This window comes from Dromaius novaehollandiae, chromosome 20, assembly GCF_036370855.1.
Source record: "Dromaius novaehollandiae isolate bDroNov1 chromosome 20, bDroNov1.hap1, whole genome shotgun sequence".
Lineage (NCBI taxonomy): Eukaryota > Metazoa > Chordata > Aves > Casuariiformes > Dromaiidae > Dromaius > Dromaius novaehollandiae.
This window is the reverse complement of record NC_088117.1, coordinates 4,032,816-4,053,946: the sequence shown is the minus strand read 5'-3', so window position 1 is coordinate 4,053,946 and position 21,131 is coordinate 4,032,816. Positions and strand designations below refer to the sequence as shown.

The 21,131-nt window shown below is 40.5% G+C and overlaps 1 protein-coding gene across 5 annotated transcripts in view; it reads right to left on the bottom strand.

Moving 5' to 3' along the window:
- The window catches only part of CACNA1B (calcium voltage-gated channel subunit alpha1 B), a 320,424-nt gene that overhangs the window by 94,215 nt on the left and 205,078 nt on the right, over window positions 1-21,131 (bottom strand). For 4 of the 5 annotated variants that reach the window (XM_064523637.1, XM_064523638.1, XM_064523639.1 and 1 more), the window contains 2 exons: window positions 18,724-18,791; window positions 13,539-13,645 (listed from right to left, as the gene is read on the bottom strand). In XM_064523637.1, the coding sequence (XP_064379707.1) occupies window positions 13,539-13,645; window positions 18,724-18,791 (175 nt within the window). Of the gene's footprint in view, window positions 1-6,437; window positions 6,501-13,538; window positions 13,646-18,723; window positions 18,792-21,131 lie in introns of all 5 variants that reach the window. The other variant, XM_064523641.1, reaches the window with a different exon arrangement.

Genomic DNA, 21,131 nt, shown 5'->3' with positions numbered 1-21,131 from the left:
GTTTGCTATTTAGTGATTTCTTGAAGTTCATATATAAAATTCCCCAGAAATGGGCCCATATCTAAGTCTTCAGAGATTTTCTTTCTGGCCTACACAGATGTTCACTGCTAAGTGCATACACAGCTATGAGCCTGGAGAAACCAAATAATGTGCAAATTCACACAGTCTATTTTGCAAAAGTTCCTTTCTTAAATGAGACACTGAAACTACAGACTAAAACTTCTCAACATACAGAACTACCTGCAATTATTGACACAATTATTGAAGGTGATTTCCAAAGGAATACAACACACAGCCACCCAATAGCTTTGGTTACTAACAAGCCAAAGACAAGGAGGTTGGAAGTAATGACTTCATCCTTTCTTCTTTCTTTATGAAAAGACAGACACCTCCAAAAAATTCACCATATATATAAAGTGCAGCAAAAACACAATCAGGAAAACATGAAGCTAGCCTGCAGCTCATTATCATATCCAAACTCAAGAACATCAGAAGCAAGTGCCAGTGCACATAAAGTCTTGTGCAGGAGATGGAAGTAAAGCAATAGAGCAAGTTGGACCCTCTGGGGACAATGCTGAGGGTTTTTCAGCACAAAAGCAGCAGCAACTGGAGGGAATGTGTCGTATACTTGTCCAATTAAATTTATTTGACTCTTGCTTTCTACAAGTTCTCACAGTGACTGAACATGGACATATCTGACAGATTCTTCTCTCCTGTTGCTCTGCTGCACTTCTTCACAGAGGAGAGCTTTTGAACTTATCTCTGGCACAACAGGGATGTCACCTCAAAACAACACAGTTCCATTAAAACTGCCTGCATATGAGGATATAATTCCTTTGCACAGACCACAAAAAATTGCAGAAGAGACAGAAAATTGTGGCTATAGCAAGGTCATTCCTTCTAATGTTTCCTCCAGTGTTTGGTGGTTAATTATTAGATGCTGCATGAATTGGGACAGACAGTAACTGTCGACAATACAAAGAATGATGAATAGCAGTATAGTATGACCTTAACATGACCAAACTGAAAAAATGAGCCTTTATGATAAGTATTTCTTTTCATAAAAGAAAACTATGTCTTAATGATTCCAACTCCATATCTAAAGCCCTTAATGTTCACTGTTTGCTTCTTAAAATTCTTCTAAAACCATTAAGAAAATTGCATCGACCTCTCTGATTTACACACGTAGTACAAAGATTAATGCTCTCTAATTCGCTTTCTTTATGATTACTTTCAACCCTTGTTTTCTGTCTACAGAATATTTCAAATCCTTTAAAGAGGTACTGGCAATATTCTCAGTTTTCAGGTCCTCTGGGCTTGAAATGTCGTAGTAGATATTACTGCTAATGTGCTTTACTGAGTAACTCCACTGTTTTTGCTTGGATTAAGAAGCTAACAGTCAAACAAATCCTGCAGCTAGAAAGAAAACCATAAAATTTACATAGAAACGAATAAAATTCATATTAATGAATCACTGACTAATGTTGATACAAATAAAAAATGCAACCAGTCACTGTGCAGACTGGTCAAGAAAGGAAAGCACACTTTTAGCCGTATTCTAATCTTAGGGTATTCCTTAATGATTAAAGATTTTGCTACCATAACCTTTTAAAAGACTGCTTTACTTCATGGCACTTTGCTTCCCAAAACTACTGTTTTAATAAGCTACATAAGGGCAATTGTTAGAATTTTGCTTTAATAAATAATGAATGAAAGCTGATTATAAGCATAATAATTTGATGTTAAAAATACCTACACATTAGATTGTAGGTATGAAAGAATATGTTCAGATTAAAGAGGAAAGGAAATTTCTTGTTCAAAAAAAAAGTTTCACCAAAAAAAGTGACATAAAAAAATCTTTCAATTCCAATTTGCATTTTCTTTGCATAAATTTGGAGAAGCTTTCTCCATTTTATAACTTTCCACTTGGAAAATACAAATGAAATATCTTCGTTTGGGGTAAGAACACACAAAACAGAATGCTTAATCTCTGTTTTGTCTGAAAAACAATTTTGTTTCAGATGAACTCACCACTAGCATTTAAATTTGTTTCGCCAGTGACCCCGGAGAATTGCTGCTCGCATGCTTTAGCGCCTTTTCTTCTTTATGAGCTACGTTTCCTGCCTGAACTCTCTCGTGAAATGCACTGTGCTCTCCCACTGAGCTGATACAACAGCATATATTACAGAAATGCTGTGACCAAGGACCATTCTGAAAAACACTGTCCCGTCTCCTCCAGTATTATTCTTGAACTAGAATTTGTTTTTACATTAGAATTTTTGATATTTCAGTTTCTCAGAAGGAAAACATTTTTTTCATAGAGCTGCTCCTAATTTCCTGCGGACTGGCCATGTATCACGCCTTCACATTCAGAAGCTCACTATTGAAATCTGAACTGCCTTTCAAACCTTCATAGATGGCAACCTCTTAGATCAGGAAAGTTCACAAAATACAACATTCTGAGTTTTTCAATATCATTCTCATATGGAATTCTCTACTTCATTTACCTGCTCTTTTAGACAATACAGTGAAATGTGAGTATAACCACATCACTGTGGCCTGATTCAACCAAAAACACACCTAGGTTAATTATGTGCAACCACTAAGTTCTCCTAAATCCAGCCAAATGGCATTTCTGTTTAAATTATGTGTTTTCTCTAAAGTGTCCATGCTACGCTCTCAAGATGACATTCTGGCAATTATGCAATAATGGCACAGTTTTGGCCAAAATCCCACTGTGAACTCTTAGCTTCTGATAAAAGCCAAGAGAAAACACACCAGGGAATGAAGTCAGTCCCTTTTTTGCACTATGAGGATGGAAATAAAGCAGAAGAGCCAGAGAGTGAACATATACAGAAGCAAGTGATATGGATGAAGAATGATTCAGGTTATTGGATGGCAAATGACAAATTAGGCCTGATAGGAGCTATATTGCTTTTCATTTCCCTTCTGTATGCTATCAGCTTGTGGATGCAACAGAGACATGCTGTCATGGTTGGTGCAGGGAAGAGCTGTTCCAACAAAAGCAGATTTTGCTCTTTTCCATATCATGCAAGACACAACCATCTAACTCCACTGCAAAGTACTTCTATTGTTAGTGTTTCTGTAGCTGTGTAGGGAGTGATGCTACCCCTAAGCTATCAAATTCAGTGTGTTTGCTCATATGTCAGCTCTTGCCACAGACTACACTGAAGTCTGAGAGGCCTGTGGAAGGTGCAGACACTCAGCACTTCTGGAGAAAGAAAAAAAAAATCCCCAGCTGGTGAAACAACGGCTTTTGTTTTATTTACCATTCTAGAAAATGCCTTAAGAACATGCCATTTTTCATGTCCATGCAGTGGCTGATACCTCTGGGTCCTATTACAAACAAACAATAAACAATAGCAATACAAAGAAAAACTCAAGTGAGTAGTAAAAGCATCAACTTGGATTCAAGCACCCATTACAATATAACATGGATTGGTATCAAAGTCCAACCTCCCAAGTAACCGTGTGTCATGGATGAATGAAGGTGCCTGGCTGTTAATAAAACAAATCTCAAACTACATGCTGAATATTAGAAAAATGCAACATAATTACTCACTTAACTGTGTGTTATCACCTATGTGCCTATAAACTAGTTGCCAATTTTCAGTATGTTTTTTATGTACTGATTTACTTAAAGAAATAGAGCATATCTGTATACACCTAATTACTTCTCCTCGGTGAGTTCAAAATGGATTTCATACTGCTTGCAGTGCTTGTATCATTAACTTGTTATAGCACAAAAGCCGAAAGTGACTCACCTTGATTTTTTTTTTTTTTTTTTTTTTTTTGAAGCTAGCTCAGGTATTTTTGCCCATAGTTTTTCACCAAATTAGAAAATCCTTTAAAAATTAATCAAAGGAAAAATATGAAGGAAAACCTCCTGCATCTAAAAAGATTTTTGAATAAATCTTGTTCTTTCAGAAAGTATAGACTTGCAGCTCCTGGTTCTTACTGATATTAAAGGCATAAGGCATTTTATGCTGTTTAAGCAACCTAAAGAAGAAAAAGGACTAGGGTCTTTTTTGCATTTTTTAAACACTCTTTTAGAAGACTAGACTGTTGTTCAATCTTTATCTTCACACAAATATTAGATCACTTATCTATTCAGTGTAATTACAGCAATAGATTTCACAGTGGGTAGAAACAGAGTGATATAAAGGCATCATGAATCTATACTAGTATTTCCCCCAGGGAAGGGGAGTCCATAGTACCTGCATGTACCAAAGAGGGGCTGTTCCAATTTGTCTATTTGAATGTAAAATAAAAAACCACATTTCTAACCATGTCATTTACACCATATAAAGGAGACCTTCAGAGATCTTTACACTTCAGCGGGGCTCTGTTAGTTTATGATAGCAATTCTTACACATAGAACATTGTTCCGGAGTCCAGTCATTTGTTTAACCAAAACAATTTTTTTTTGCTGAAGAAATGCTCTGTGGATACCCATAGAGACGAAAATGCACACTCAGCTTGACTGTCAGAAATGGTCCTCCTTTTCATGGAAAGGACCTGATGATAAATTACTTCCCAGGCAGTACATAGAGACATTAAAGAGCATGTGAAGTATATTTGCATCTATATCAAGGTCTCTCCACATGCCTGAAGAGATGTAAAGTGGTTTCATGTACAGAGTAATGAGTTTTAATCTGTAGTGATTTGCCAGTATGGCTGGGATAGAAAAACATGAGAAAAGAAATGCCTTTAACCAGCACAGATATACTCAGAAACACCCTAACATAGGCAAAGGTACCATTCTTTGCAGTACAAATTACTGTATTCAGGGAATGGAGGTGCATTTTATCAACAAAGGAGTCTTTCTGAGACACTCTCTCTAATACCAGTGGGGAGTTAGCAACAGACCTCAATGGCAAACGCCTCTAGATGCAGGCAAATCCTCCTTCCATAGGGATTTCAGTACTTTAACTTCTGCTGGAGGGAAGTCAGGCCCTGGGAGAGAAGCTGGGTCAGCAGCGCCTCTCCTCCATGCCGTGTTCCTCCCACACCGCCCTGAACAGACCTCCTCCTCCATCTGCCAAGGGCGAGGCAGGGCAAACTCACTGCAGCAAACACGCCCAGCAGCCTTGGTCCAGTCTACACCCTGAAATTTCGCTGGCTTAATCCTGGCAAGTCAGGGGCTAAGAAATGAGATCTCAGACTGGCATAGCTGTCCCACCGGAACGCCCCACACAGACATGTTGCATCTGCTTTGGCCAGTTGCAAAAGTTCAGTTTTTGTAACAGAAGCTAAATCCACATATCCTACTAAAATATTCTTAAGGCAGACATGCCCAGGATCCAGCAAGGCCAAGGACCCACAGGGACCGAGGGAGCAAGGAAGACAGCAGGAAGCTGGTGGAAAGCCTCCTTTGCTTCTCCACGCCTTTGTACACTGAATCCTGCTACGGTGCACAAAAGGACAAACCCACGCGTGTTTAAATTGCACTTACTTGTCTCTCCAAAAGCATTAAAGAAGAAAGATAACGTCAAGTGGTAAAAGCATAAACTCAAAGCAAAGACACTAAGATGGGCTGATGACAAGTTGATTACAAGTTTTGCTGTATTAGTTGGCAGGGAACAATGGTATTTTCTACAAACCTGCATTGGTGTCAAATCACACCTGTGATTCACAGCAAAGTCAGCAAGATTTGTTTGTTAGAAAGTGTGCGAAGTGAGTGGAAGGTATACCACCGTGTTCACCGAACCAAGGATACATAGGAGCTTGCTGAGTGCCTCATTTTCACAGGATATCTGTAGCTTTAAGCTCCAGCTCAGGATGTTCAGAGAGCACAAGCATAACCAGTGCTCTCCTGAGTATAAATTTCCCAAGGATACTTATAAAGAGTTTTCAAATTTCGTCTCCCTGGGCCCCATTTCCAGAAGTTAGATCCTTTTAAAGTCCTCCTCCAGCTTCCATTTAAAGAGCGCACTCATGGTGGGCCCCGTTCTCCTATTGAACCATAAGTGCAAACACCGGTGGAACATCGAAGCTGTTAGCCCAGTGCACAAGAAACACAAAGAACAAAAATACTAGTGAGAACAAGACGAACCATCAAATGAGGGCAAAAGGGAGAAAAGGAAAAATAATTAAGAAGGAACAAAAGAAAATAGTTGGGGGGAGGACAAGAGAAAGAAAAACAAAGGAAGGAAGGGGAGAAATAGTACAGTCAATATGAAAACACTACAGAGTTGCTCACAATCAAATCACAAGCATTATATGGTGATGTTGCACACCTTCCAGTCCTTCCACCGTATGTTGGTCTGGAGGCTTTCCACAGTGATGGGAATGATTTTTGGAAAAAAACAAGGGGGAGTGAAGGTACCAGGGGAATGGGAAGGAGAGAGGTTTATAAATATAGAGATAGATATCATAAATCCATTTACTGAATATCATAACAGAGAGCAACTCACGGTGAATTTACGCTGGAGACTGACGAGCTGCGAGATACAGTACCTCGAGTTTGCTTTACAAAACTGCACATGCAAAAACAAAAAAAACAAAGAAAACAAAAAGTGAGAAAAAAAAAAGGAGAGAAGAGAAACCATAAAAGACATCGGGAGGAGACTCATACAGGCTGTGTCCTATCAAATGCAGACTGCAGCGTGCATCTCGGGAGGAGACCAGGCAAGCTTCAGAAAGTGTGGAAGCCACAGACACACCTTGTAGTTAACAGGAAGACAAACCAAAGAATCAAAATGGAACCAAAAGGGAAAAAATTAAAAGGTGAACCAAAAGCCACAAGATGATATTACAACTTTATGCCTCTATGTGCCATACTCACACAACGGAAGTCCTCGGCAGAAGCCATCTTTAGGACCTCGGGGTGGAGGTCTTTGTAGAAACAGTTGCTGTTTGCTTTTATAGCTGTGCTGCAAATCATTATTTCAAAGTGGGAGAAGGATGCAAGACTGCTAATTCCCACTCAGGCTCCATGATATGTGAGGAAGAAGCCTTTGAGTGTGGGCCGTTGGGAGGACCTGGGCCGTTTCCAGAGAACCAGGATCCACCTGAGCCCCAACATCTGCTCCCATGTTGCTCCCTGCTTGGTCTCTGCCTCAGGTTCACTCCTCAGAGGCACCTACCTCTCGCTTCTGCCTGGGATCAGGGATGTGTCTTAATTTGGTCCATCTGTGTATGGCTCACCATGTCTAAAAACCATAGGTCTGCAGCTCAGGCAAGGGATTACACTTTATTTAAAGGAGCTTGTTTCCACCCGCATGTAGTTTTGTAGATTCTCCTCCATTCAGTGCATGTTTGTGCATTTGCCATTATATGTGGGGGGTTCTAAATACAGAAGGAGTTGAATAAAACTGAGAAAGAGGTTTTTTTTCCTTTGGCAGGAAATTTGTAGAAAACTAGGATTCTAACTATCTTGACAGATCTTGGCTTGAGGTGCTAACTTTTTCATAGCTATAAACAATAATTTTTATAAGTCTACATCATTTGCAGAACACTCCCAGAAGACTGAAAATAAAATCCCATCATGTCCTGAATTTGCCTTTTCAGTTTAAACATATATATATTTTTATATATATATATTTCTTTTTTTACTTCGATGTTTCCACGACAGTTTACATCCATTAGCAATCAATATTGTCAAACCAGAAGGTCCAGTTCCTATCTAAAGTTCTTTGGATATCATATAAGTATTCTTTGTATATGAGTTTTGAATATATATTTCATTAAAATTAACAAAATATCCTGAACAGAAATGTTGGCCCAGGTGAAGTATATAACATGACCACCTAGAGTCTGAGATACCTAGAGCATATATCTATGAGAAATTATGAAAGGCATTTTCAAAAGCTTTGCTTGAGCAAATAATCAGATGAACAGTCAGGAAAAGTATTCTGCCTAAACTTCAGTATTTTTACATTTGTACTGTGCCAAATGAAATGGGAGTCAATGGGGGGCGGGGGGGAGCATGCTCTGCTTGTTTGCCAGTGAAATTATTGCTTCCAGGTTGTTCACACTGGGGACCCCTTCACTCCTTTGCTGGAACCCCCAGGCTGTCATCTAAAACTAAAAAGAAGAAACTGATGACTGCACAAATGCCTTAAGCATAGGTCTGAAATTACTTCAGCAAGCCAAGTATAAAACTCATGATGGAGAAAAATGTACAAGGTTGGCTTAATTTACCTGAGATTGAGAATCAATATTTTGCAATGACACCTGGGGAAATTTTGCTTTTAATTGCTGAAAGCAGACCTCAACTTCCCTTGGCAGAAGACTTAAATGATCCTTTGCATTTATGCTTGCCTCACTGGGTGCAGTGCAAGATGAAGGCCACGCTGTGATCCTGCCAAATATCCTTGCAAGTTGGCCAAACAACATTGTGCAAGTTCTGCAGCACATCGGGTTCATTTTTTTGTCCTCACTGCTGGAGTCCCCTTTTTTGAAACTGTACCCAACTAAATTCACACTGGAACTGCAGATCGTACAGCCAGGGAGCAAAGATAGCCTCCTTTTCCAAATCAAAATGACAGAAGCATTTGAGCTTTGCTTGATGCTACTTACCATCAGAGAGAGAGAACAAGAGACTGTCTTTCTGTGTAGCTCTTTGAGTCACCATTACACCAATAGCAAGGGCAAAAAGGTAAGCTAACAGGAAGAATCACAGTACCTCACACATCAACACACTTGAGGGGAAAAAAGAAAGGGAAGAAATCACAAGCCAGCAAGATAAAAAGAACACCTCGTCTAGTCTACATCATCGAACACAGTACTTTATGTGCCAGGTGTTCAGGCATACTTCTTGCTGGGCTCTGTTGGGTATCAACAGCCCAACAGGGATTTTAAAGCAGAGCATGGTATTCCCCAGACAAAAGGAAAACATGGAACCTCTGAGATGGACAAAGTCCTGGAGAGACAGAGCAGCTCCCACCCTTCATCCCCAAACCTGTACAAAAGGGACAGCCACCTCTGAGATGTCGTTATGAAATGATGTTGTCTGTATTTGCTCCTGGCATTTTTCTAATGAGTAGTCAACTTGTGTTAACAGGCTGCATCTACCTGCAGGCATTCAATTAAAATGTAAATTGCTTTGAACAACCATGTGAGGGACCAGCAGAAACCAGCCAGGGCCCAGAGAGAGGCAGAGGTCTTTAGAGGTTGGAAGATCCTGGGAAGCACGTGTAACTTTAAAAAGATGAAAGTGGTCAATCCTGTAACAGTGTTTAACTCTGGTGCACACGTTGCATGAACTGTCTCTGCAACAACCATCTCATCTGGAATATCTCCTCCCATCCAGAACTCATACTTTATACCTCTGCTTAAATCATTTCTTTGGTCCAGCTACAACTATAACCCATTATCACATAGAATCGAAAAACCTCAAAAGCAACAAAATACAAAAAGTTTCACTCAGCCTGACTTAGGCATAACTACTTACCAGGTTCCTACAAATTTAGCATTTGATTGCTGCTGTAATTGCTATTTTAAGACTATTCCTAAGAAAAGCTGAAGACAGGCCATTGGAAAATACACAGCAATAAACAAATACAAAGGTTATTTTAACCATGTGTTCTGCATCAGTAGCCTCTGAGCACCGGTGGAGGAGATGTGTGTGCCGGGCTCTCGATGCCCTGAACAGTTGTGGTTTGCTGACTCCCCAGCTGGTCTGCTGGACTGTGCAGTGCCTGTGCTGTGTGTGCGTTTAGTGCAGCCCCTTTTGTACACAACATTGGTGCATCTATGGCTGGAATAGAAGAGGTGGGCAAGGATTTCATGTGCAGGGAGTTTGGCCTTTGGATTTGTCAAGAAGCAAGTTCATTTACAGAAAATAAAACTGTTTTAAAATAGGGTCTTTGTGCTGCGCACAAAAATAAACTGAGTGCTGTCTGCCCCACTGGCATCTATCTGCCCAGCGAGGATCTTGCACGTTCATTGACCGAGTTGCACTCTTTGCAGGGAGAGCAAGCAATTGCCCCGTTTTCCCCCTCCTCCATTCTCACCACCAAGGAAACTGCACCAATGGTTTGCTCTAAGGACCCCTCGCTCAGTACAGTCGCTCAGTCCCAGAGGCCGAGTGGTTTAAACATTGTACAAAACAGAGGGTCTTAAAGACAATGCTGGGCAAACTGAACGAACCCAGAAACTCACCTCCAGAAACAACAAAGCAAGGAAAATGCTAAACAGAAAACAAAAATCACAAAAATAAGAATGAAACAATGGGCTAAAATTAAAACGCAGTAACATATGTTAAACAAATATTTTGTTTTAAACCAAACACTACAACAATGGCAAAACCAATGCACCATCCTAGCTTTTAACCCTGAAAATCACAAAACAAAAAGGCCCATTCAGGATAGAGTTCACCAGGTGAAAAAGCAAACTGTGGTCAGACCAATTCATTCATGCAAGTCCCTTTGGTGGAGCAGAAGACAAACCACAGAAGTCCTGGGAGACCGATGAAGCGGGAGCTACAAACTGAGTGCAGGTAAAATATTATAATAAAGCACTTTGAGTCAGCTACAAGATAGACGATACCTTGACTCCACTGCAATAATCAATACATTATTAAAACAGATCTCCGTGTCACAGTAGCATTTCACCACAAAACAATTCTTGGCTCACGTAGCAGCCTATTGCACATGTAAATGTGAAGGTATCACTTCATGCCCTCCAAGCAGGCTGACACACTAAATAAGTAACCAGTTTTTTAAGCCTAGGAAATTACATTTTGTGACTGATGCAATAAATTGAACGTTTCCTGGAGCTCAGCTGTTAAGAGAGGCTCAAATGCCGCAGAAGAGTAAAACAGCCGCCACAGCTAAACTGGAGGCACAGGAGCATACAAACCAAGAGTGCACACTGCATGCACACAGGTAAAACGGCAAAGGTGGAGAAGCAGATACGCTACAGAGTATGAGATGGACTGAACTGAGCCAAAAGCAGGGTTAGGAGAAGATAAATTCTCACTCCTCGATATAGTACTGACAAGGAAAAGAAGCAAAACAGCAAGCACAGCATCTCACTCTTCAAACAGAACAACCACTGCTACGACATTTCACCAAACCCAGCCCCCGACAGCTTCATCACCTCTGCAAGAGGTGGACAAACATCCTGGGAACATGATCATTGTTAACGAGAAAATGTAAGTCACGGTGCCCTCTGCTTCCTCACGACACTTGAAAGACTGATTTTGATTGACACAAGGCAAAAAAAATTGATGTTTTCACAACATTGACATGTCATAGCTTTTGCCATCAAAATTAATTTTCACACATTTTGAAAATAAAATTTAATCACAAAACAAATTTATTATTTCTTAAGACAAAAATATAAACCAATGGAGTAGATCCACAAGAGGATTTGCAGCAGCATCTAGGTAGCTTAGTCCAAGCTTCTCACTATCCTTGCTCACCACCCACCTAGGAGTGCCCAAACTCTGCAGGCACTTGCCTTTTTGATGTCCCCATCATGAGCCTCATTGTATTGGTATAGCTAAGGGATAAGTGCTGCAAACCTACAAACTGTAGCAGCTAAGCCCTTTAGAGTTCTCATTATGGACAAATCTACATATTACACAAATTGCTTGGGCATCCATTCATTAAATATCTTCCGGATCATCAGCCAGCAATCCATCCGTGCATCTATTTATCCCTCTCAAAAACCCTGACTCCTCCCCTGCCTTCCCCTTTATGTCATTATTCATTTGGTCACCAGTCTACTGACCTTTTGCATTTTCTTCCAAGCTAATGCCCCCTCCATGCCTTGCTGGTGACCTTGAAAGCACCTCTGATGCCATAAAGCAGAGCCAACTAGAGGTAATGTGGCAGTAGTTAATTACGGCCCCCCATATTGCATGCACGATGTTGCCACTGCGAGTAAATGTGGACGCAATTGACTGTGCTTTCAAATGGGTTCATTTGTAAGCCTAATTACCTGTCTGTACAAATGAGGCAGGTAGGGATCTGGGCAGACACAATTTGAGGCACAGTGAGAAGAAATCCACAATTTTGTACTCACTTTCAAATGTGGTTATAAAACTGGACCTATGATACTGAAAACCAGGTGAAAGCCTGGTGAGAAATCATGGAATAAGGTTATTTTTAGTTACTAACAGTGTGGTGTGAAGTCTTGGCTCCTTTAAAGTGGATTTTCTGATTTCTAAGCAATCCTCATATGCGCTATACTTTCATTAAAAAAGAAGAAGAAAATAAGCATCATTATCTTGCATTTTAAAATAACGATACCAGGAAATTCATCAAAGAACAAGAGCAAATATCCTCATATGAGTTCTTTTTGAGACTGGATAAGAAATCCTTGTAAGAAAAGGATTATATTTAAAATCAGCAAACGGACATGGCATAAATAGGAGCTGATTAAAGCAATAATTGCAAAATACAATGGTAAAATAATAAAATAGCTGTCGAATTATTATTATTCTTTTTCCGCCACATATAATGAACTGGCTCCATTTAGCCCATTGTCTTTGATGATGATGTATTACAGCCCCACTAACAAAGGTCTCATGAGATTGCTTTACACTGAAGGACCAAAACAGGGATCTTGCTGCCTTTCAGATAGTTTGGAATAAAACCGAGCATGCAAGTTTCCTTTTCTAGGCTTCTTCTTCCCCAGCCCCTGGGGTCTTCCCTACTAGAGGCTGTTGGAAATTACCAGCAGCTCTCAGCAAAATGCAGGACTAAATTTTTTTAACATCAATAGTCCTGATGCTAAAACTCCTGAAAAGCTATATGAAACTCCAAAAGAACATGGTTATCAATAAACAAGTCCAAGGTAGGCACATCTCAAACACAGGACCCATAATCCCACACGGGCAGAACTTGCACTGACCTCAGCAATATCTGGACAAGTATTTCTACCTACATATAAATACTTCACACCAGTTTAGAAGAGAATATATGAAAAAGTGGACTCCAAAGGAACATTTTTGAGGGATTATTCCCAAATGGTATCATAGAATCTACGCACATGTCCATATTCATGCATTGAAAATGCATTTGAAAATGCAAATTGATGTTTGTAGATGCAAACCAGTGACTGTTCATATATGCAACTTTTTTCATCCCAATACACTTTCAGAGAGCAAAGAAAGAACATTCAAGCCATTTTTTCAGTCCAATGTTTAGGAGGACGCCTTTATACTTAAATTCTCTAAACATAGATTATTAAATAATAGTTAATATGTTATATGCACACATACCTCTCAAAATTAAAAATCCAAAGTGAAATGTTGACACTTCACCTGGTGAAATCTATCCTAGGACTCCTTAAAAAAATCCTTCTAAAATACAGTTATTTATAACAAGGTAAAAGATGAGACATTACAAACAAAAACAAAAATAAAAACTACTAAATTAAATACATGGTTAAGTGATCAGCACCAGCGTGTTCAGTCAACCTAAAGCCAGGTCAGTAACAGAGAGACAGTATAAATAGGCTCACAGAGTACCACGGGATGCTGCAGCTGAACAGACATATACCAACAATGAAAAACAGAAACAAAATGACCAAGTTCCCCAAAAATAAAATATAATGCTTACGCTGCTATGGAAATGTTAGCTGCAGACATGGGGCTGACTTCTGCTACTTCCTTGGCCTTTTGCAGAGCAAGCTTTTGATTTGTAGCTTCTTCCATCTCCTCTTCATCCTGTTGCAGAAAATCAGGACAAATCACAGCATTCATCACGTAAGGACAATAACTGGAATTTGTGAGAGACACAAGTGGCATGCGACCTGCTGCAAGTCTCTTCCTGAGCTGGGCACCTCTGTAGGGTCTTGCTGCCATCAGCAGCTGGTTGAGATGAGAAATGCAAGGTTCGGTCACACACTTGGTGCGTTTTACCAGGAGCACACCTGCCTCACTAGGCTCTCTTACCTCTCAGGCATTGCCTCTTATTGCTTTGCATTTACCCAGGAGACTGCGGCGCAGCAGGGAGAGAACTGACACAAAGCATGACATTTCTAGGGTAGGAGTCCTAATTATCTCAGAGACTTGCACACATAAAAGCATTCAAAGGCCTGCATCATACTGAAACTCATGGGACACAGAGTCCTAACGCCTTCTTGTCTTGCCAAAGTGACGTTTAAAACAAATCCAACAAACAGTCAAGGATCCGATGGATCCCGCTTATACCAGTTTTACCCCAGATATTTCCACTGATATCAGCTGCAACACTGCAAACACACAGGGTGAAAACAGAAAGGAGAAGCTGTATTAAAGTGTAGTCAGTAGATTAAAGTGCAGATCAAAAAGATGGTTATGCTCATGCCTTCTGCATACCCCACAGATCACGTACGTGGATTTTTAACCTCTGTTGGCATTACAAGTTCCCCCAGAGTAGAACTGTGATTTATTTTCTCCTTCCTGGTGTACTTTCAAGAGAAATACCAATTAAATTCAAAATGGATCTTTATCAATGGGTTGAGGGCAAAAGGCACAGAAGCAGACTGGCTCTATTCCAGGAGTCATCTTGGTTAAACTTCCTTTCAACTTTCCAGTCATAAAATTGTGGCAGGATAAATACAGGCACTGTAATGGCAGTGTCAGCATCACTGTTCCTGGAATAAGCACACCAAGAGCAGGCGCAGGCTCTTCCATCAAACTCTGAAATGCCATGGATCTGCCTCTGCTCTTCAAGGGTAACAAAGGGAAAGAGTTATGCTTAAAATAATCAAAGTGGACAATGAAACTACTAACTTTTCTATAGAAAGTCGTATACATTTATCCATCCTGAATGCCATTGGCATAAATAGTTCCTCGGTCTGAATTTGGTGTTATTTGCTTAAACTGAGTTTATTTTGAAACTATTTTCTCCTTTTGAAGGAAAAAGACATGATGTGAAACTAAGCAAAAAATAAATCTGCTGCCATCCATGAAAATTTCAAACTTACTTTTTTCCTTTCCAGATATTAGCAAACCTGTAACAAGTAATTTCCCACTGCAGTGAATAAAGAAGGAATTTGAGACAGGCTAGGAAAAAAAGCCTTGCTGAGCAATATACAAAGTCAGCAGTCAATACTTCTCAACCACCAGCTTCCAGTTAATTTATCGATGGCTTGGAATCTTATTGTAAACCAAGGGTATCTGCAGAATATGAATCTTTTGGGGAATAAATTCCCCGATACACTGTAATTTTAAGATGACTGAATGTTTTCATTTCATTCAGAAGGCCTCTTCTATTTTTTTCTTTTCTTGAGGACTCTCTAGCAGAGTTAAATCATGTATCTTCAAATGCTGTTGATTTTTTTTCTCTGCACCTCAAGCACTAGGTAGAGATTTTGCCATCCTTTTAAAACTTCTAGCTTCTACTCCAAGCTCGCCAGGGCGTCAGTAAGTTCTGCTGGATTTGGCAGCTCAGAATAACAGCAGCAAATATCTGTTGTCTTTAGAAATGCAGCAGTCCATAACTCAGAGAAAGTACGACATTTAGCAGATTAAGGCTTATTAATATTTCTGCAGCTCCTTCTATCCAGTGATTTTACCTTGCTTTACAAATATTAATTAATTTTTTGCCAGATACCTATGCTGCGAGGTCTCACCAGGGCACAGACTCATTTTGGTCGTTGTTTGAAGTGCACAGGTGTATGACAGCGCACGACTCAAGAAAGCGTGGAGCCGCGACGGCAATATTAATTCCAGCTCCCACTAATATAGCAGCTCTGGGAGCTCGATTATCACCTTTGTTGTATAGATGCAAGTGCAGAAAAGGCCCTACCTATAAAGACATATAGCTCTTATGTTCCATTTCTGCTTTCCAGGGCTATAAATTTTCACCTACACCACACATTTCAAAGTAAGATCCATCTTTGGTGTTACCCATAATTATGTGCATAGTTAATGCCAGCTGTTCAATATTGAGTTCATCCAATTAAAGTTCTCTCCATTGGGAAGCAGGAAAAGAAATCTTCATACCTGTTAGACTTTGTTGTTTTGCCTGTGCACTTTAACAGTTCTGAGGATTTCTGGACTAATTTCACATAAAATTCACAGATCCCTCCTATTCCATACTACGTGATTTTATACTGCTTTCTCGGTGATTGCTGGCAGTATCCAGAGATCAGACAATGCAGTCTGCTCTCAGCAGGCACTCTAGGATATTTAGGAAGACCTAGGGTTTCCCTGGTCACCCTGAGATGATTTACATGCTGGTTTAACCAGGACAGAGAACAAGCTGCTGTTTGGCATGAGAGATGTTGTAGGACTGTCAGTGGAGAGAAGATTTCAAAAGCAAACTTTTGGGACAGTTTTAGATTCCCTTCTGAAGAAGTAGACAGGGAGAAAAAAATGTCAGTAGATGTAAAAATGGGAGAGCTTTTCCAAACACTTGAAAACTAAAGTGATTCAGGAAGATCTAAGAAACCACTAGAAGCAAAGTTGGGAGAATTTAAGTCATTCATAAGTTTGCACTAGCACAGAAGGGTGGAAGAGAAAGACCTGGGTAGGGAGGGAGGAAGAGGTACAGACTGAAGAACAGGTTCTTTATATATATTCAAAACAAAGAAATTTTTTCACTTTTTTTTCCCCAAGTGAGTCATTCCAAAGTACTGGTGAGTTTTGTAATAGACATAAGATGATCATGGTTAAATTAAATATAGTTACAATTCTAATACTTCCTGTTACAGGTCACAAGGCCCAGCTAAAACTACCAAGGAATGTTCAAATGCTATGATAAATTAAGTTCCATTCTATATCCAAAATGGGAAATACTGGTTGAAATGTTTCAGACATGAAGGTTAGCTGGAAAGCTTTCTGTCTTTCCAAAATAGAAGCAGTTGCAGGCTGCTTATAGTTTTCCCACGTTATATGCAGCGCTGATCTTGATTAGTTTTACAGCATAAATGTCAAGAAAGTCTCCTGAGATCAACTGACTCCAGAGTAACTTAATTATATCCCTGGGCCATTTTTGATTTTGCATGATCATATTTACTTAGCAATAAATCCCTCAATTCATCAGGTATGCTATATAACTGAATTACTTTTATCTTTTTCCTCTTCTTTTGAAAGCCCCAGTGATTTGGGGGGGATCATAAAGAAAATGAAAGCAAAAAAGTGTTTCACAAGAAGCTTTATGATTTGGCAATGCTGCTGAATCCATCAATATTTAGTTATACTTTATAAACAACAACAGTCAGGTTTCTAATTATCCCAGTCAGCTGCTGAAATATTCAGAAGGAAGCATTAAAAGGATTAAGAAGCGGGATGAGCTTCATTCTCCAGGAACTGTACTGGGCCTGATTTCTCAGCACATGGAAGGGTCGCACATGAATCTCCTGCTAAGGAGGGCTAAGAAGATGTGTACCTCTAGCTGGAGATTTCTGCAGCCTCTAGAAAGCACAGGAAGAGCTGAGCTGCTCTAAGGAAAAAACTTGCCCAGTAGAGTTAGAGACAGCCCTTAAGCACAACACTGAGCTGAATTACGATGGAGGGATGCAGAATGGGTGACCTCGCAGACATGGGGACATTTGTACCACCCCTCGAAGTTAGCTGGTGTGGCCTTCAAGCATCAGCAGCCAGTGTGCGAGAGGAAACGAGGAATTTCTGAGTAGCTCTGAACTGCCCCAGCTGCTGCGTCGTGTCTCTATGAACTACTGTGCTTTACTGCAGCTCTAGGAAGAGAAAGCATCCCTACCAACCGCTGAATAAGTACATGATTAGTGACCCTCTTGCTCTATAAGGAGTAGACAAGCTGAAGTTTGTGAAATATGAATGCTAAGATGGATACAGTGCTCCTTTTTAAACTAACAGGTCACCATGAGTTATAGCAATTGGACAAGCATAACAATCAGGTGTGAATATTTTTTATCTGCTCGGTGAGAACAAGCTAGAAATGTGCAAACAAAATCTGATGCTGCCTCATAAACATGACATATTCTGCAACAGGAAATCAAAAGCATGTAATAATATGAATAAGAACTTCAGCATTTGGGATTCTTCCTGCACAGTATTTAGGTTATACATTTTTTCTCCATAAAGAATGCTCCAGTATAAATCTGAGCTATATCAGTGCCATTGCCAGCTCTTGTCAGAACCTGGCTTTCCGCCCGTGCTTTGGCTGGTGTCTCAGATTTCTCTTGCACCTGGTGAGAGGCAGGAAGGTTTTAACATCTTGACTGAAATTTCACAATAGCCTCTTCAAGTTGTTTTCCACAGGGTTGATTGGAGAATTTTAATTCTTTGATTCATCCCAAAACTCAGCAAGGTACAAAACATCAGCACGAAACAGCAAAAGCAGCAATACGACACCTGCATTTCCCTTCTCCTAAGCCTCAAATATATTACTGAATCAGCCAAAATCCTTTAGATGTTTCGCCTCTGCTCTTGAATACAGTAAATGCTAGGAATGCCAGAGCACTTCCGCACAGTAGCAACATGAAAAATGCCCCCTACCCACTCCACGATAAAAGGAAGCTAAAGAATATGAGATGGTTCACGGAAACAAGCCTCTATAATGAAGCTAAAGTGGATGAGAGTAAAATTCCAAGTCCTCAGCAAAGGACTCAGCAATGCAAACTGGTAAACTGATACTGCATGAACAGACTCTTTAGGAAAACGGGGTGTCGGGGGGAGGGGGTAAGGTATGCTGCAGATCCAGCAGCTGTAGTCTAAGCTTGTGTGCCTTTGGGGAGGGGATGGGGGATGTAAGAAATCTCAGTCACTCTGGGAGAAGGGAGACTATATGCTACAGCACTTGGTGAAGTCTGAAAAAACAGAAATCTTATACATACCTTGGTCAGCTCTTGTGCATTTGCAAGGTTGTCAACAGCAATAGCCAAGAAGACATTCAGGAGTGTATCTTTCGAGGTGCATATAAGGAAAAATCTTCATACAGAAAACACACTAAATAATTCCTCCTAGGCTGCCAGGACCCTCCTTTATCCATTTACAGTCTTCAGTGTATTATGGACTGGTCCCTTGCACCACTGTATTGTCTTCTTCATTTATAATTCACTTGATTCTGCCAGGACCTAACTCTACAGCATAACAGGTATTGGATGTTTGCCTCTTCGCCAACACACATGCCCCAGTGGGGATATAGTCACATGCTGAACAGATAGGCTTTTTAGCACTATAGGTGCAATTAATATGGGATCCCATGCTGGCGTTAAGACATGCAAAAGCCCCTGCACCATCACTCCAGAAAATCCACACCCATGCCATACACACACACACACAAAGGATTTTTGCCTTCTGCTTTCCCCTCCTACTTAGAGGGCAACCAGCAGCTCCTGGAAATTGGTCATTTTAAAGACAACATTTGCATAATATAAATATACAGCTGTATAAAGGCACTTGTTATCACGAACAAGTTAAGTGTATGTCACTGCTGTGTTAAACAACAGTGGGAGGAAACTCTCAAGACTTATCACATTGAAGTCAATACGACAATTAGATCACTACTGACATCCTCTCTCCTGAATCCTGCAGTATCACGCAGAGCACGACTACAGAAGGGCCTGTTAGCAGGGATCTCCACTTGAGCTAATGAGCTTTGCTGGGAAACAGGCTGTTAGGCTGGGCCAAATTGCATGCTAGACCAGCTATATGACCGCCAATGCCCACGCTAGCCTGGATCTGTCTGCATAACTCTGTTATATTATTAAGACATAAGATTTACCTACAATTAGTTCATTTATTATTTTCATTCTTGGCCCTTAATGATTTCAGCTATTCTGTGTCCCTTCATATATCTTATAGTTGTTATTCCACCTATGTGTCTGCAAAACAGCCCAAAGAAAATGGGAAATCAGATAACTCTGCATACAAAGGGAGAGTGTGCAAGATAAAACCACATCTAAACTACTGTCCAAGAAAATGCATTTAGCTCTTGTACATTACCTGGTGAGGAAGATTCACTCGCTCCACCCCTGCTGTGGAAAGATATGCTAAATATTAACATACACGATAACGAAGGTGATCTTGCATGTATTCACTCTCTGGCCTTTATAGCAATGTATTATCTTCACTAGAGCAAAGCAAAACGAGTTTGGGACCAGACACAGCTCTTGATAAGCCAAGTGAAATGACTGCAGGAGTTATAGGCAGATAACTAATCCAAAAAAAAATAACTAGAGATGTCCCCTGTTTTGGTCCGAGTTGGAAATGAGGTACAAAACAATACCGCAGTGGCAATATGCTGGAGAGAGCAAGGCAATCCACTCGAGTGAGGAGTGAGCTAGCAGGACATTGTTAGACCCACGATAAGATTTTGAGACACCTTGGCCTAGGTACCCCTCCGACTGCTTTCCATTTCTCAGAAAACTGCTCAGAGGAAGCATATGAGGTTTTTATTAAATAAGAGGATCCAGGAGTGGTGCCAGGCTGATTCATCGACACTGGGCTAGTCACACCAGTCGTCTCTGATGGACAGGAGCATGTCCAGAAAACCCTGTGCTCCAACAATTTCCAGGCAGAGCACTGTCTCGGGAGCCATCACCCACCACCACCTCTGCTTCTTGAGACTCTTACCAGGAAAGGCAGGGACCAAGATTTGCCAAAATTATCAGTTCAAGGCCTCTTTGCTTTTCCTCTCAAGAGCTTTCAAACATAATTTGATCAAGAATTTTAGAACCAGACATCCATGTCTCTAATTCCCATTGAAATGAATGTCTCCAGAGCCCAAATAACTATCAAAACTGGAGCCTTTGCTCATGACAGTGGAAAGTGGAGCTGTAGCCAACCAGGGAGCTACAGAAAAAGGGAGTTTAGGATCTGTCAGCATCCTGGCTGCCAAGCCCCACAGGGGCTTGGACCCAGAGGGCTCCCGGCATTTCTGCAGGCAGAGGCCAGGTCATCACGTTTCTTCCCTGAGTAACATGGGAGGGAGGATTTTATTGTGTGCAGATGATTGCTTTGGGTCTGAAAGAGGTTTGAAATGTAAACCCCATCGATTGCTCCTTCCTCTGCTCAGGCAGGACAGCAAGAAGCATAGGGGGGAACACATCATTCCTGTTGGGCCAGCAAATAACAAGCAAAAAGGAAAGAAAATGATGCTGAAACAACAATTTTCCACCCACATAGCTGTCTCCTGAATGACTGACTGAAGTAAGAGCTCCGTCAACTTTTCATTTACAAAGATATTAATTCCTCCATTTCCTTCTAACCGCTAGTTGGAACAGCGGGCTCTCACTTCCCG